Source organism: Crotalus tigris, unplaced genomic scaffold, assembly GCF_016545835.1.
Source record: "Crotalus tigris isolate CLP2741 ecotype Arizona unplaced genomic scaffold, ASM1654583v1 scf7180000019400.194151, whole genome shotgun sequence".
Classification (NCBI taxonomy): Eukaryota; Metazoa; Chordata; class Lepidosauria; order Squamata; family Viperidae; genus Crotalus; species Crotalus tigris.
This window is the reverse complement of record NW_024097518.1, coordinates 38,559-51,901: the sequence shown is the minus strand read 5'-3', so window position 1 is coordinate 51,901 and position 13,343 is coordinate 38,559. Positions and strand designations below refer to the sequence as shown.

General features: G+C 46.6%; 1 protein-coding gene across 2 annotated transcripts; it reads right to left on the bottom strand.

The window, feature by feature from the left end:
- Window positions 1-1,641: 1,641 nt before the first annotated feature.
- THAP12 (THAP domain containing 12) lies at window positions 1,642-13,162 on the bottom strand. 2 transcript variants are annotated; one of them, XM_039362229.1, is made up of 5 exons: window positions 12,951-13,162; window positions 9,471-9,591; window positions 7,467-7,574; window positions 5,365-5,401; window positions 1,642-3,680 (listed from the first exon to the last, which is right to left on the bottom strand). In XM_039362229.1, exons 1-5 carry the CDS (start codon window positions 13,037-13,039, stop codon window positions 1,738-1,740), a joined length of 2,298 nt encoding a protein of 765 aa, XP_039218163.1. In that variant the 5' UTR covers window positions 13,040-13,162; the 3' UTR covers window positions 1,642-1,737. The 2 variants fall into 2 exon arrangements, with proteins under 2 accessions (XP_039218163.1, XP_039218164.1); XM_039362230.1 differs by lacking the exons at window positions 7,467-7,574; window positions 9,471-9,591; window positions 12,951-13,162 and adding an exon at window positions 4,550-4,638 and having other exon boundaries at window positions 5,365-5,396.
- Window positions 13,163-13,343: the final 181 nt, after the last annotated feature.

Genomic DNA, 13,343 nt, shown 5'->3' with positions numbered 1-13,343 from the left:
CTTGGGAGTTGAACGCAACTTCTAAGTGATTTTAGGACCACATCTTTTGTTATTTTCTGGGCAACGATACAGAGAGTCCTCAACTTACGACAGCTTGCTTAGCAACCGTTCAAACTTAAGACGTACCCAAAAAGAGATATTTACCATTTGAAGTCACAATGTTGAGCATCCCCCAGTCGAGTGACTACATTTTGGTCACCCGCCCATCGACCTGCATGACTTAGGATTGTCGTAATTCGAGGATTATCTGTAGTGAAAGTGATTTCACCGGTTAGGAAAGTTTACTTCGAGATAAACCATGGTCTCCCATCCTGGTGTGAAACAAGCCCACACCCTGGTTTAGCTTCCCAGCCCAATTAGAAAGACATTGATTCCTTTACTGCTACAAGCAACTGCTCAGGCCAAATAGCAAATTCACATTTTATTTTTGCATGGAAATAAACTATATCAAAAAAAATTCATTTCCCCCCCCTTTCTTTTAGTTTTGCCCAAAAAATACTTGCAGAAAAGTGTTGTCTACAATAAAAAATAATAATAATAATAATAACAACATCCCCGAACTTCACAGTCAAGTTCATTTGCCAAGTTATCGTGGAAGTCACTGGTAATTCATCAGAACATAAACAGTAAACCTAGCTGGCCAGCGATTTTAGCTGTTAGCAAAGTCCTGTTTTGATAAGATAATTAATTCATTTGTGGAAAAGGGGGGGAACCCTACACTGTCTTCTGTACGGGCTCGAATCGGATGGATAAGGGACTGAGAAGAATAACCAAACGCCAGTTAATAAAGTGGGCTGCACTTCTGAAAAGACAGTCCTGGATTCACGAAACCACTTTTTCTGAAATAACTTTAGAAGCCTTGTACAAATGATAACTTAGTTCAGCTAACTGGGTCAGTTTAAAAGGTTTGAAACCCTTGGTGTACAGCGATCACTTTTAAGACTTGTGGACTTCAATTCCCAGAATTCCTCAGCCACGGCTGGCTGGGGAATTCTGGGAGTTGAAGTCCGCAAAAAAGGGGCCAAGATTGGACACTTCTGGTCTAGATCTTTAGAAGATCAGACCTTTTTTTTTTTTCCCCTTAGCAAAGGGTTCAAAAGATGGAAAATACAGCACCACAGCATGACTAAGACCAGGGGTCTTCAAACTTGGCCCTTTTAGGACTTGTGGACTTCAACTCCCAGAATTCCTCAGCCAGGCATGCTGGCTGAGGAATTCTGGGAGTTGGTCCACACCTCTTAAAATGGCTGAGGTTGAGAAACACCAGTTTAGCTCTTTCTGAGTTAGCATTATTTCCCCCTCACATTATGTCAGGGTCTTCAAACTTGGCCCTTTTAGGACTTGTGGACTTCAACTCCCACAATTCCTCAGCCAGGCATGAAGCCCACAAGTCCTAAAAGGGCCAAGTGTGAAGACCCCTGGCTTAGACCAAATGTATATCCTTCTTTTTCAGACTTGGGATTTAGGGACAGAGGGAAAAAATTAACTATCAGTACACGCTCTCTTCTTTGTGAACTGGCTTTTCTCGGCAATAAACCAAGATAGAACATGAGTGCTTTATGCTCAGAGAAAAACTGAGTAAATGATCTGCAGCTCCTTTCAAGACAGGCCTACAACCCAAGGGGGTCTACTCTGATGTTCTAATAGGGTGCTGAACGGGACCCTGGTTTTTTTTTTTTTAAGAAGGCCAAATGATGAATCTCAGCCACTCTGGTTGTCCACTCTTTCCTCGTTTGGTTAAGCCTCTTGAACTTGTTCGGAATTGTGGGGTGGAAGAAACTCCTCTTGAAATTCAGCTTTCTCCGGATAGAGCTTCATGTAGGTGTCAACCATTAAGTCCAAGTCGTGTTTAATGTCAAAGTTTATGTTCAAGAGGGCCAAGTTGTTGGAGCGCTGCTTGATGACCGTGTTCTTGAGGTAGGCCTTCAAGCGCCGTCTGCCGATTTCAAACTTCTCGTTCTCCACTTTCATGATGGGCAGGATGCAGAGGACCTTCAGCAGCGAGTAGACGTTGGGGAAAAACTTGATGTCCGGCAGGTGGAGGGTTTCGTAGATGGTGGTGGGAAGTTCAATGTCTTTTCCTCGGTGCTTCCACTTGATTCTCCAGCAGTGAAGCTCCGCGGAGAGCGTATCCGGGTTGGTGAGGTCGTTCTTGTACATATCGGCGTGATGTTCCTCGGAGGTATTGAATTTCAGCTGCCCCATGACCGAAGGCACTAGAGACAAGCACTTGAGGGCCTTCAAGTGCTGTTCGGAGAAGATATCCTTCAACTCCTGGATGATGTGTTCCACCGTTGGGATGCTGAGGGCTTCTTTGTAGTAATTCTCCGGAGTGATCTCAGAATCCATATTTCCCTGTTGGGTTCGGCAGAACTTCCCGGGCAACTTAATGGGAAGGTCCAGTTTGGCGGCCAAGTTGGTGGCTTCCTCAAACCAGAACTCATGATACACCTCGATGTTCTCCATCACCTCGTTGAGGGAATGCAGGACGGCCGTCAAGCTGCTGGCCGCAAAGAAAACGTCGGATGTTTGGCCCTGGAGATTCTTCCCAAAAGCTCTGGTGAAGGAGAGAATGTTCTTGATGATCACCACCGTGACCACAAAGTCAAAATTCGCCAGGGCCATGGAGAGGATGTTGGCTTGTCCCACCAGGGAGCTGTTCCACGGCATGGAGGCTTCATTGACACTGTCCAAGCAGAGCACCAGAGCCTGGACGAGATCAACCACAATCTCAAAACTGTCGTGGCGTCCCGTCCAGGGAGAACGGGCAATCTCCTTCAGCAAATTTCCTTTCTCCTCGCTGTTGTGAAACAGGATGGAGATGATATTGTCCAAGCCAGCCAACATCTGAGGGGATTGCAGGAAGAAGCAGCACACCTCCTCCATGGTTCCCAGCGCCACCGAAACGCCAAGAACGGGAACCGACTTGGCCAGCCAGAGGTTTAAGGCACACGAGGAAGACAACGTGTAAATGGCCTGAGGGTACTTTTCCAAGATCCTCGTGGCCACCGTCTTCATTTTAGAAGCAAACCCGCTGGAGACCACGTAGGCCTGACCTCGACAATACTCCATGTTTAAGCCCCACTTTTCGGTAATGGTGGTGTGGAACTTCACCGCTAAAATTTCCGGGTCGGCTTCGTAAGGGAGGAAGCCGATGAATTCTTCCCGCAAGTTGTGAGCGTCGTCCACAAATCTCACCAGGATCGGCAAGTGCTCCTCGCCCGCCAAGTCCACTACTTCGTCGGTGACGAGGGAGAAGAACTGAGAATCCCTCACCTCCCTCAACATTTCCTCTCGCACGCAATTCTCGCAAATCTCCAGCATCTGCTTCTGCTGGGTTTGCGAGCAATAGGCCAGGTTCACGGCGGTGGTCTCGAACTGTTTCCTCAGAACTTCGTCTCCGGAATTGATCCGGAATTCCAAGAGGGCTTGGAAATTGTCTGGGGTAAAAATGTCCTCAGGGAGCTCATCGCCATTGTGGCCGTCCAGAGGGATGTTTTGTTTGCCCATGAGGATTAAAATCTCAAATAAAGATTTGAGGTAATCCTTGTTTTCCCGCTCTTCTTGGGTTAGCGGCGCGTCGTCGTTGACCGGCTCTTCTTGGCCTTCTTCCGAGGCCGGATTCTGGACGTCGTTCTTGGATTCCGCGTTGGTCTTTTCTTGTTCAAACGTTTCGTCAACTAGGGAAACGGGGAAAAGTTTATTTAATTCCGGCCCGCTGGTAATAGCAAAGCATTCTCTTCGAAATGACTGATGACGTTAAACACTTTAGTGGTGTTGTTTATTTGATTGTATTACTTTAGAACAGAGGCCTTCAAACTTGGCCCCTTCATGACTTGTGGACTTCAAGTCCCAGAATTCCTCAGCCAGCGTGCCTGGCCGAAGAATTCTGGGACGTGAAGTCCACAAGTCATGAAGGGGCCATAGTTCCCCCCATGCTGGCTCAGGAATTCTGGGAGTTGAAGTCCGCAAGTCATGAAGGGGCCATAGTTCCCCCATGCTGGCTCAGGAATTCTGGGAGTTGAAGTCCACAAGTCATGAAGGGGCCATAGTTCCCCCATGCTGGCTCAGGAATTCTGGGAGTTGAATTTCATACCTAAGTCGGGACTAGAACTCATATCTCCTGGTGACTGCCCCAAAGTCAACTAGGGAGGGAGGTGGGGGGAAAAGGGAGGGAGGTGGGAAGGAAGTGAAAGAGAAAAGAAGGGAAGGAAGGGAGAGAAGGAGGGAGGGAGAGGGAGGAAGGAAAAAAGGAAAGAAGGGAAGAAAGAAGGGAGGAAGGAAGAAAGGAAAGAAGGGAGGGAGGAAGGAAAGAAAGAGAGAGGGAGGGAGGAAGGGAAAGAGGGAGGGAAGGAGAGTGGGAGATAAAGAGAAATTAAGGAATGGACAACTATATTTTTTCTCACTTTCTAAGAATTCTGAGGAGCAAAGACACCAGTGGGAAAGATAAGGGGAAACCGGAAGCCCTCACCTAATCCTACTTTATATCTGCTCCTGTGGAGAATAAGGAAGATGGGACATGTTGAGGGACATATTCAAGCACTGTTACCCATGAAAAGAGAAGGGAGGAGGGGTGAAACGTTCTTCTTTGAGTCCTGGCAAGCAAGATGAACATTCGAAAGACACCTCGCTGATTCCCTGGAGTATAAGAAGGAGGGGTAAGGAGATATCCAGCACAATCCAACTTGCAAGATTCCGTTATTCGGGCCCGTTTAAAAATAAAATAGTAGTTTTCGCCTTCTCGAGAAGCTGAATTGCTGATCTGGCCTACCTCGTGGGACTGAGGTAAAATCAACTCCACAGGAAGGCCAAAACTAGTTTTAAAGATCACCTGGAGGTGGGCAATACTTTGAACGTAATCTACTGGATCCCCTGCATGGATTGCCCCTAAGACTTAGGTAGGACAGACAGGGTGGGAAGCGAACCACCAGGCTGGAAGAATACAAGTGAGCGGTCAGGCGAGGAGACGAGGTAGCCTCCCACCGCAATGAACCAGGACATACATTCCATTTCGCAGCTACAGTACTCAGATTGTTGGCTGAGCAGGGACAAAAACAGCCATGGAAATAATTGAAGCCCGGGAAACAGGAGCGCTGATCAGCTTATCAGATGTTCAGGAGCCGAGGACTCGACAGCACAAGGAAACAACAGCCAGTGACTTAACAGACGGCCATCAACACCCCAACCAACAACGAAAAAGCCACACACACAACCAGGCACCACATACGTAAATATGACGCACAGAATAGCCCAAAGCACACTGGGGAGAGGGAGACGTTCCCTCAGGATGGGCTCCGGGTTGAGTCTGAAAGCACATTGTTACGGATGTACTATCCAGTTCTACAAATCAGTGGTTCAACTTACTCTTTTGCTGTTTTAACGTCCGTATTTCTTCTTCGCTCTGGGAAACGAAAAGGGAGAGGTTTTTAAAGGGAGGCATTTGAGAAACCTTTCGCGAGAAATGGCACGGTTCAGAGGAATTCTGCCTGCATTTTGTGAACAGCCGACTGTTTGAATCCTGACAGGGTTAAATTTCAAAACAATAAACCCGGTTCTCTAGAAAAAAAAAAGCCGATATTATTTTAGAGCACCAGACAAACTTTCTGTACAGGCCAGTTTTAATTTAATGAACCCCACAAAATGGTGGCATAACTCAGCCTCCCATCCTTCCGAGGTCGGCAAAATGAGGACCCAGATTGTTGGGGTAGTAGGCTGACTCTGTAAACCGCTTAGAGAAGCGGTATATAAGTGCTATTGCTTTCTTTCTTTCTTTCTTTCTTTCTTTCTTTCTTTCTTTCTTTCTTTCTTTCTTTCTTTCTTTCTTTCTTTCTCTTTCTTTCTCCTTCCTTCCTTCCTTCCTTCCTTCCTTCCTTCCTTCCTTCCTTCCTTCCTTCCTTTCTTCCAAGATGGTTAAAATGAGGATCCAGATTGTTGGGGGGGGGGCAAGATGCTGACTCTATAAACCACTTATAGAGGGCTGTAAAAGCACTATAAAGTGGTACATAAGTGCTATTGCTATTTCTTTCTTTCTTTTTCTTTCTCTCTCTCTCTCTCTCTCTCCCTCCCTCCCTTCCTTCCTTCCAAGGTGGTTAAAATGAGAACCCAGATTGTTGGGGGCTGAATGCTGACTGTAAACCGCTTAGAGAGGGCTGTAAAAGCACTGCGAAGTGGTATATAAGTCTAAACGCTGTTGCTATTATTCAAATTGGCATATTCCAAATGATATTTCTATGGAAAATTGGATAATAGGTTCCAACTTAATGGAAATAGGCAATGAAACATTTTAAACATAGATTTTTTTTTAATATGTATATTAATGATATATTACCAGAAAAGGAGAAAAACAATATTCTTGTAATTTAAATTTTAGGTTGACAAAGTCATAGAGTAGTTATGGAAAGCAGCCTTTTAAAAAGGTTACACTGACAAAAAAAATGTATATATATATATATGTGTGTATGTGTGTGTGTGTGTGTGTATACACATACACACACACACACATACATATACTTTTTTCCTCTGACAGAATCTTCCCTCTGCTTGAGGAAAATTATAGCAAGAACCGAAACAAAAACACATTTTTATTTCACAAATCTTGTCCTTCCCACAGTTCAGCATAACCCAAAACCATCTGCTAAACCAAGTAAGGACTGGGTTAACCGATCAAGCGATATTAGAACAAGGCTAGGGAGAATATACAATAAAATGGGTCAAAACAAACAAGAGTATTAAGCTTGTGAAATAGCCAATAGGGGCAACTTATGGCTCCATGGGACAGAAGGAAGGAAGGAAGGAAGGAAGGAAGGAAGGAAGGAAGGAAGGAAGGAAGGAAGGGAAGGAAGGAAGGAAGGAAGGAAGGAAGGGAAGGAAGGGAAGGAAGGAAGGAAGGGAAGGAAGGGAAGGAAGGAAGGAAGAAAAGAAGGAAGGAAGGAAGGAAAGAAAGGAAGAAATATGGCAGGGAGGGAAAAGGAAGAAAGGAAGGAGAAGGTAGGAAGGAGAGAAGGAAGGAAGGAGAGAAGGAAAGAAGGAAGGAAGATGATAGTGAGGGGGAAAGAAGAAGGGAAGGAGAAGGTAGAAGGATAGAAGGAAGATGACAGGGAGGGGAAAAGAAGAAAGGAAAAAGGTAGGAAGGAGAGAAGGAAGGGAAGGAAAGAAAAGGAAGGAAGGAAGAAAGGAAGGAAGGAAGAAAGAAAGAAAGGAAGGAAGGAAGGAAGGAAGGAAGAAATATGGCAGGGAGGGAAAAGGAAGAAAGGAAGGAGAAGGTAGGAAGGAGAGAAGGAAGGAAGGAAGGAAGGAAGGAAGGAAGGAAGGACGGACTTATTCGTTGAGACCTTTTCATTTTAACCCTGGGAATTGAAATCCACTCATCTTAAATTTGCCACATTGGTAAAAAAAAAAAACGGATTTAGAAGATCGATGTCAGTCTGCATTTACCATCAGAGATTTATAGCCTGAGCCAAACCTACCAGCTCTTTAATCCTTTTGCGATGCCTGCTGTGTGGGTTGTTCAAATGGCTGGTCAAGTCAAAGATGGTGGGCACCGCGTTGTCACGTAAAACTGTCCTGTAGGGGCTCTGGAACAGAGAAAAAGGAAGAAAAGGGGAGGGGAGGAGAAGTAAGGAGAAGAAAAGGATAATGAAGGGAAGGAAATGGGAGGAAGAGAAGGAGGAAAGAAGGGAAAAAAGAAAGGGAAGAGGGAAGGGAAGCGAGAAGGGAAGGAAGAAGAGAAGGAAGGGGGAAAGGAGGAAAAAGGAAAAAGGGAAGGGGACAGGGAGGAAGGAAGGAAGGGAGGGAAGGAAGGAGAGGGCAATGGAAAGGAGGGAGGGAGGGAGGAAGGAAGGAAGGAGAGGGCAATGGAAAGGAGGAAGGAAGAAAGAAAGAAAGAAAGAAAGAAAGAAAGAAAGGAAGGAAGGAAGGAAAGAAGGAAAGAAGGAGAGGGCAATGGAAAGGAGGAAGGAAGGAAGGAAGGAAGGGAGAGGGCAATGGAAAGGAGGAAGGAAGGGAGGGAGGGAGGGAGAAAAGGAGGAAGGGGAAAAGGAAGAAGAGGTGAGACTTTGATTACTTGCTATTTTTATTTTTTTTTAAAAAAATAAAAATTTCATTTTTATTCTTTTTTTAAAAAAAAAAATCAGGCTTTTTTAGAAAAGAAAATCACCAGGAAAAAAAATGATTCTGCATTCCAAGATACATTCTTTGCACATCGGTGCACAAGGCACCCTCAGGAACACATCCTGCTTATTTGCTCTCCCAATTTCCCTTCTCATTCATGCCTCATGTTTGGTGATGGTTACAATCTATAAACATTTTAAGCCAGGTTCTTCTGGGCTGAAGGACCAGGAATTCGTGAGAAGCAATAAACCCTGGGTGAAAAACCAGGGAACCATTTGACTAGCATTCAAAGTAAACCCCAAATACAAGCATATGAATCACACACAAAAAAATCCAGTTCAAAATACAGGCAGCCCTTTGACATTAAAACAATTCAGTTAGTGACTGTGCGAAGTTTACATCGCCACTGAAAAAAAGGGACTTATGACCATTTTTCACACTTACGACCATTGCAGCATCCCCATGGTCATGTGATCAAAATTCAGAGGCTTGACAACTGGCATGTATTTATGACTGTTGCCGTGTCCCGGGATCACAGATCAACACCAACATTGCCAACTTTGGGAAACACTGGAATTCTGGGAGTTGAAGTCCACACATCAACACTGCCAGGCCTAAGAAACACTAGGATTCTGGGAGTTGAAGTCCAAACATCAACATTGCCAAGACTGAAAAACAATGGAATTCTGGGAGTTGAAGTCCACACATCAACACTGCCAGGCCTAAGAAACACTGGGATTCTGGGAGTTGAAGTCCACACATCAACACTGCCAAGACTGAAAAACAATGGAATTCTGGGAGTTGAAGTCCACACATCAACATTGCCAAGACTGAAAAACACTGGAATTCTGGGAGTTGAAGTCCACACATCAACATTGCCAAGACTGAAAAACAATGGAATTCTGGGAGTTGAAGTCCACACATCAACACTGCCAGGCCTAAGAAACACTGGGATTCTAGGAGTTGAAGTCCACACATCAACACTGCCAAGACTGAAAAACAATGGAATTCTGGGAGTTGAAGTCCACACATCAACACTGCCAGGCTTAAGAAACAGTGGAATTCTGGTAGTTGAAATCCACACATCAACACTGCCAGGCCTAAGAAAAACTGGGATTCTGGAAGTTGTAGTCTACACATCAACATTGCCAAGCCTAAAAAACAGTGGAATTCTGGGAGTTGGGCCATATATCAACATTGCCAAGCCTAGGAAACATTGGAATTCTGGGAGTTGAAGTCCACACATCAACATTGCCAAGTCTGAGAAACACTGGAATTCTGGGAGTCGAACTCCACCTCTCTTAAAGGGCCCATTTTGAGAAACACCAGGTTAATATTGCCAACAGCTTTCTTCCACTTACGCTTCGACATATCATGGAGGTTTCAAAATGCTCTGCGCACAGCCTGTAGTGCTTGTTCAGCTGATCAGGCGTCTTATCTTCCAGGTCCACCCTTCGGCAATTCTCAACCCATCGCTGGCAGCTGCAAAAAAGACGAAGATACACACATGAATACAAGGGCAATTCGGAAACAAACCTCTGTTTGAGCATGTGCGACAAACAGGCAAGGATAGCGATGCCCGTCTTATGGCGCCATGCGCAGTAACTTAGTAGGCAACGAGGCGTGTAAGGAGAAGGTTCTGTTGCAGAGTTGACTCATCCACTAAATCAATTGAGAGTGGACCCTGTCATAAAATGTACCCCCAAATGTGAAGACGCCAAAGGAGTTTGGCGAGAGAAGTCTAATGAAGAGAAGGACGAGGGGTGACAGGATAGCAGTGTTCCAATATCTCAGGGGCTGCCCCAAAGAAGAGGGAGTCAAGCTCTTCTTCAAAGCAACTGAAGGCAGAACAAGAAGCAACAGATGGAAACTAACCAGAGAGAGAAGCAACCTGGAAATAAGGAGAAATTTCCTGCAGTGAGAACAATTAACCAGTGGAACTACCTGCCTCCAGAAGCGGTGAATGCTCCAACACTGGAAGTTCTTAAGAAGAGACTGGACAGCCATTTGTCTGAAATGGTATAGGGTTTCCTGCCTGAGCAGGGGGTTGGACTAGATGACCTCCAAGGTCCCTTCCAACTTTATTATTATTGTTGTTGTTGTTGTTGTTAAGTTCACAGAGCATGGTTCGACCATCAATTCAGATGTCTACAGTGAAATATTATTATAGTCAGACCAGCCATCCATAACAAGCATCAGGCTGTGCTGACTTCCAGTGTGGTGTTGGTGCACAACAATGCTTGCCCGCACACCGCTAGACACACCCAAGAACTTTTCAAGCAGTTCCATTGCGTTGTTTTTGATCTCTCTCACACACACACACACAAACACACAGAGCCCAGATTTGGCGCTGAAAGACGCCAACTAAGGAATTTCAAACACAGTAAGACGTCATGACAAGCACCTCAATTTGAATGGCGATTCTGTTGAAAAGTCACGTAATGTTGTCGTTTTCTAATATGTGTGATAAAAGTTCTGGAGCTGCAGAGTGTCGGTCACTGATAACGAAGAGGAGGTTTATTTCCAAATTGCCCTCATAAATCTTATTTTAACTTCTTGGAAGTTTTGCAGACCAGCAGTTTCTAAGCTGGATGCCAAAACCGAAGGGGTTTAATTCAGGGGTCTTCAAACTTGGCCCCTTCATGACTTGTGGACTTCAACTCCCAGAATTCCTCAGCCAGCATGGGGGAACTATGGCCCCTTCATGACTTGTGGACTTCAACTCCCAGAATTCCTCAGCCAGCATGGGGGAACTATGGCCCCTTCATGACTTGTGGACTTCAACTCCCAGAATTCCTCAGCCAACATGGGGGAACTGGCCCCTTCATGACTTGTGGACTTCAACTCCCAGAATTCCTGAGCCAGCATGGGGGAACTATGGCCCCTTCATGACTTGTGGACTTCAACTCCCAGAATTCCTCAGCCAACATGGGGGAACTATGGCCCCTTCATGACTTGTGGACTTCAACTCCCAGAATTCCTCAGCCAGCATGGGGAAATTATGGCCCCCTTCATGACTTGTGGACGTCAACTCCCAGAGTTCCTCAGCCAGCGTGTCTGGCTGAGGAATTCTGGGAGTTGACATCCACAAGTCATAAAAGGGCCAAGTTTGAAGACCCCTGGTTTTATTATATACAGATAGACCTCAACTTACAATGATTTGTTTAGTGATCATCCCAAGTACAACGGCACTGGGAAAAAAATTACTTATGACTATTTTTCACACTTATGACCGTTGCAGCATTCCCCATGGGTCATGTGATCAAAATTTGGAGACTTAGCAACTGACATGTATCGCCAATCTACTCTCCTTGGCTTATAAAATCACTTGATGACTGTGTCACAAAAGGACGTAAAATGGGGCAAAACTCACTTAATAACTAGCCTGCATAACCAGACCTTGCGCAACTTCCAAAACATTAAGAGGGATGGACTTAACCTGAGCACCAATGAGAGGTAGTTCTCAATTTACAACCATCCTTTTAGTGTCCATTCGAGGTTACAGCTAGACGGGAGCTCACCCCATCGCGCAGCACACGGGACTCAAACTTGGCCTGTCAGCTTTCCAGCTGCAACGTCTTTAACCACTTAGCCATCATGCCCCCCCCTTTGGTTTCCAGGTATGTATGCAATAAAAACAATAATTAAAAAATAATAAATGCCTAAATTTAAAAAGGAAACAAAAAGTCGAAGGACACTTATGTACCGCTTGATTTTTCTCCACCCCCAATGTCAGGTTTGTATGTTGGACTACAATACCTTTTCCAAGTTCTCTAGCCTGGCAATTTATACCCGTCCAGGATGTTTATTGCACACTAATCCTCCCTATTAAAAAAAGGTGGTAGGGGGGCTTTCACCGCATAGCTGTGCCTCCCCCCATTTCCAGGGATTGCCCCCTTGCAGCTGCCCCAGATTTGACTCCAATGCCCATTCTCCTGTTCCCTATCCTAGTGATTGCTGGATCATAGACTACAATGCCCATTCTGGGACCGAGACCCATGCCATCTGGGTGAGAAACAGATCTGGGGATCTGTCAGGAAATGGGCACTGTAGTCTTGACAGTTCTGGAAAACAGCAGGCGAAGGAACAGGGGGAAATGGGTGATGTAGTCCAACCGTTCTGGGGAATGCAAACTGAGCACCCTAATCCAGCGTATCTGGAAATCTTCAAGGTGGGAAACGGGCATTGTAGTCTGATAGGTGTCGTAATCAGGGTAGGCAACAGGCTGTGGACTCTGAAAGTTCTGGAAATCAGCAGGGTGGGGGACAGGAGGAATGGACTATGTAGTCCAGCAGCTCTGGGAAATGGAAATGGGCACTGTAGTCCAACAGATCTGCAAATGGCATGGGAAATGGCATTGTTGCTTAATATATCTGGAAATCACCAGGATGAGACATGGGCATTGTAGTCGGCAGGTTCTGGAAATCCTCAGGTTGAAGAACAGGAAGAACGGACTTCGGGGTGCAAGAGCTTTGGGAACGGACATGGGCACTGTAGTCCCACAGCCCTGGAAGCCATCCGGGTGGCGAACAAGGAGCATGAGCCTGGGAGTCAAAGCCGGGGCACGTGAAAAACCCTTGCACAATTACTCTCGGCGCTCTGACAGCCCGACGGGCTTTGTAGTCCAGCCCCTTTTACCCCCCACCCCACCCTGCGGGGAACGAGCCCCTGCTGGAAAAGAGCCTTCCCGTCTCACGCTCGGGCTCCCCCGAGGCAGCCTCCCCGCGAGGCACGCGCGCCGCAGAGCGCGACCCGGGTCTGCAAGCGCGTCACGTGGGAACGCGACCCTGCTGGCTTCCTCCTCTCCACACCCCCTCCCCCGCCCCACGCGTGGCACTCACCGGGCGGGGTCCCGCGGGAAGCGGAAGAAAGCCAGGTCGCTCTGGGTGCTTTTGCGGGTGCAGTTCGGGGCGGCGCAGAAGTTCGGCATCCTCGGACGCGGCGGCGGCGGCGGCCCCTTTAAGAGCCCGCGCGCAGCCCAGGAAGCGGCGGAGGCAGCGGCAGCAGGAAGGAGGACTCGCCGCCACCGCCTCCTTCCCACCAGGCACCGCTCCCCGGCCGCTCCGCCAACCACCATCGAGGCGGCGGCGCGCATGCGCTGACTCCGCGCCCCGGCAACAGGGCGCCCGCGGGCGCCGATCTCCTCTCCTTGGCTTATAGAATACAGAATACGGTATATGGAGTATGGAATATACAATATGGAATGTACAATATAGAATAGAATATACAATATA

Coding starts and splice junctions, on each gene's coding strand:
- THAP12 (XM_039362229.1), bottom strand. CDS start 13,039: ATGCCGAACTTCTGCGCCGCCCCGAACTGCACCCGCAAAAGCACCCAG. Junction 9,592..12,950: donor TTCCCGCGGGACCCCGCCCG/GTGAGTGCCACG, acceptor TCTTTTTTGCAG/CTGCCAGCGATGGGTTGAGA. Junction 3,681..5,364: donor GACGTTAAAACAGCAAAAGA/GTAAGTTGAACC, acceptor CCGTTTCCCTAG/TTGACGAAACGTTTGAACAA.